This window comes from Nerophis ophidion, linkage group LG04 (assembly GCF_033978795.1).
Source record: "Nerophis ophidion isolate RoL-2023_Sa linkage group LG04, RoL_Noph_v1.0, whole genome shotgun sequence".
Taxonomy (NCBI): domain Eukaryota; kingdom Metazoa; phylum Chordata; class Actinopteri; order Syngnathiformes; family Syngnathidae; genus Nerophis; species Nerophis ophidion.
Genome location: NC_084614.1, coordinates 16,068,490 through 16,070,989, shown reverse-complemented (window position 1 = coordinate 16,070,989; position 2,500 = coordinate 16,068,490). Strand labels below are relative to the sequence as shown.

The 2,500-nt window shown below is 42.4% G+C and overlaps 1 protein-coding gene across 13 annotated transcripts in view; it reads right to left on the bottom strand.

Annotated features, from left to right (window-relative positions):
* The window catches only part of macf1a (microtubule actin crosslinking factor 1a), a 441,796-nt gene that overhangs the window by 272,094 nt on the left and 167,202 nt on the right, over positions 1-2,500 (bottom strand). Inside the window, exon 1 of one of the 13 annotated variants that reach the window (XM_061897247.1) lies at positions 2,159-2,431. The exons of the other annotated variants lie outside the window; for them this stretch is intronic. Within the exon in view, the coding sequence (XP_061753231.1) occupies positions 2,159-2,234 (76 nt within the window). The 5' untranslated portion in view covers positions 2,235-2,431. Of the gene's footprint in view, positions 1-2,158; positions 2,432-2,500 lie in introns of those variants that run through there. 13 annotated transcript variants of the gene reach the window in all.

Genomic DNA, 2,500 nt, shown 5'->3' with positions numbered 1-2,500 from the left:
CCTGTCGCTACGTTATAAGCAGCAGCCAGGAGGAGAGACGGGGTTGGTGCTGGAGCCAGAGCGCGAGCCAGAACGAAAGAGAAAAAGACAATTGCTGGAAAGCAACTGAGAGACTTATTGAAAAATTAAACAATACTGTAACCCTGAAACAGGGTCTCATGTCGGTTTTTGGTGGTCTGAAGAACCCCCAGGAGGGCAAGCCCCACACTAACCAATAATAAATAAATAACTTGTTATCATCAACGCAATTTCTTGAACAGGTGCGGTAGAAAACGGATGGACGGATTAAAAATGCACGATGATGTTTTATATTTTGAACATCATTTTTAACACTGATTACAAGTGGAATTATTCATTATTTATCGTGTTAAGCAGAGTCAGCTCAAATTTACCTGAGAGCCGGATGCAGTCATCAAAAGAGCCACATCTGGCTCCCAAGCCATAGGTTCCCTACCCCTGCTTTAGGGCATGGGTGGGGAACCTGTGGCTCTTTTGATGACTGCATCTGGCTCTCAGATAAACCTTAGCTGACATTGCTTAGCATGATAAGTAATGAATAATTCCGCTCGTAATCACAGTTTTGATTGATTGAAACTTTTATTAGTAGATTGCACAGTGCAGTACATATTCCGTACAATTGACCACTAAATGGTAACACCCGAATAAGTTTTACAACTTGTTTAAGTCGGGGTCCACGTAAATCAATTCATGGTACGTGTTAAAGTGTTAAAAACAACGTTGAAAATATAAAACATTCTCATGCCTTTTAATCCATCCATCCGTTTTCTACCCCACCAGTTCAAGAAGTCAAATTAAGAAGTATTGTATTTATTATTGGTTAGGTCCAGAATAACAATGTCATTAAAAAGAATAAGAGACTCTAAAAATGTTGGTCACATTTAGTTGTATTCACTGTTAAAAAATATTACATGGCTCTCACAGAAATACATTTTGAAATATTTGGCTTTCATGGCTCTTTCAGCCAAAAAGGTTCCCGACCCCGGCTTTAGGGCAGTGATTCTCAAATGGGGGTACGCGTACCCCTGGGGTTACATGAAGGTATGCCAAAGGGTACGTGATATTTTAAAAAAACGTTCAAAAAATAGCAACAATTCAAAAATCCTTTATAAATATATTTATTGAATAATACTTCAAAAAATAAACTGTGGGAAAAAAATGCAACAATGCAACATTCAGTGTTGACAGCTAGATTTTTTGTGGACATGTTCCATAAATATTGATGTTTAAGATTTCTTTTTTTGTGAAGAAATATTTAGAATTAAGTTCATGAATCCAGATGGATCTCTATTACAATCCCCAAAGAGGGCACTTTAAGTTGATGATTACTTCTATGTGTAGAAATCTGTATTTATAATTGAATCACTTATTTATTTTTCAACAAGTTTTTAGTTATTTTTATATCTTTTTTTCCAAATAGTTCAAGAAAGACCACTACAAATGAGCAATATTTTGCACTGTTATACAATTTAATAAATCAGAAACTGATGACATAGTGCTGTATTTTACTTCTTTATCTCTTTTTTTCAACCAAAAATGCTTTGCTCTGACTAGGGGATACTTGAATTAAAAAAATGTTCACAGGGGGTACATCACTGAAAAAAGGTGGAGAACCACTGCTTCAGAGGACCTGGTTTTTTTTGGTCCCCATACCGTCAGAAGTCCCCTAAAGGTGACTGTGTAAACAGAGCGACGTCCCCATTAAGTAAGCATTGCCAGAACACACACACACACACACGCACACACACACACACACACACACCCCGGAGTTAACAGAGGCATATTTCTACACGTTCTTGCAACATAGTTTCAGTCCACTGCAACACGCCTTACTTCTCAAACCTGCCTGGGTAGCTCAGCTGCTCGGCTTAAAGCAAACACATATGTTTTGGCGTCTTAACAACACACACACACACACACACACACACACACACACACACACACACACACACACACACACACACACAGACGGACACACACGCAGCATTTGTCGCGGATGACGACATTTAAATGGATAAATGTGGGGGTAATGTGGAGGCGACAGGCACATAGTGACACTCAAGCTACAACAGGGAGCAGCATTGTGCAGGAACACTGTCGCCAACACCTGTTACACACACACACACGCTCACAAACTGACCTGCGCAGCACATGCGTGAGTACAGGTGAGCGTTGAGACGACATTCGTCCCTGTAGTCAGGCCACATAGTCCCCATAAAGAGTCCTGCAGTTTGAACGGGACGTCCGGCGTGAAGCTGGCAGTGCACAAGGATCACTTTGGCGTCTCATCTCCCGCCCCGCCGCCGTAATCTCCTCAGCCGTCCTGGCCCGCCAGCCACAGCCATGTCGCCCTGGTCCTGATTCAGGACCGCGCCGGTCCAGCTCAACACGTGTTCCGTCAAGAGTGGGTGCTGGCTCCGCCCCCTGCTCTCTCGCCCCTCCTGTTTGCACTTCCTCCTGCCCCCCCCTTGCTCCGCACAGA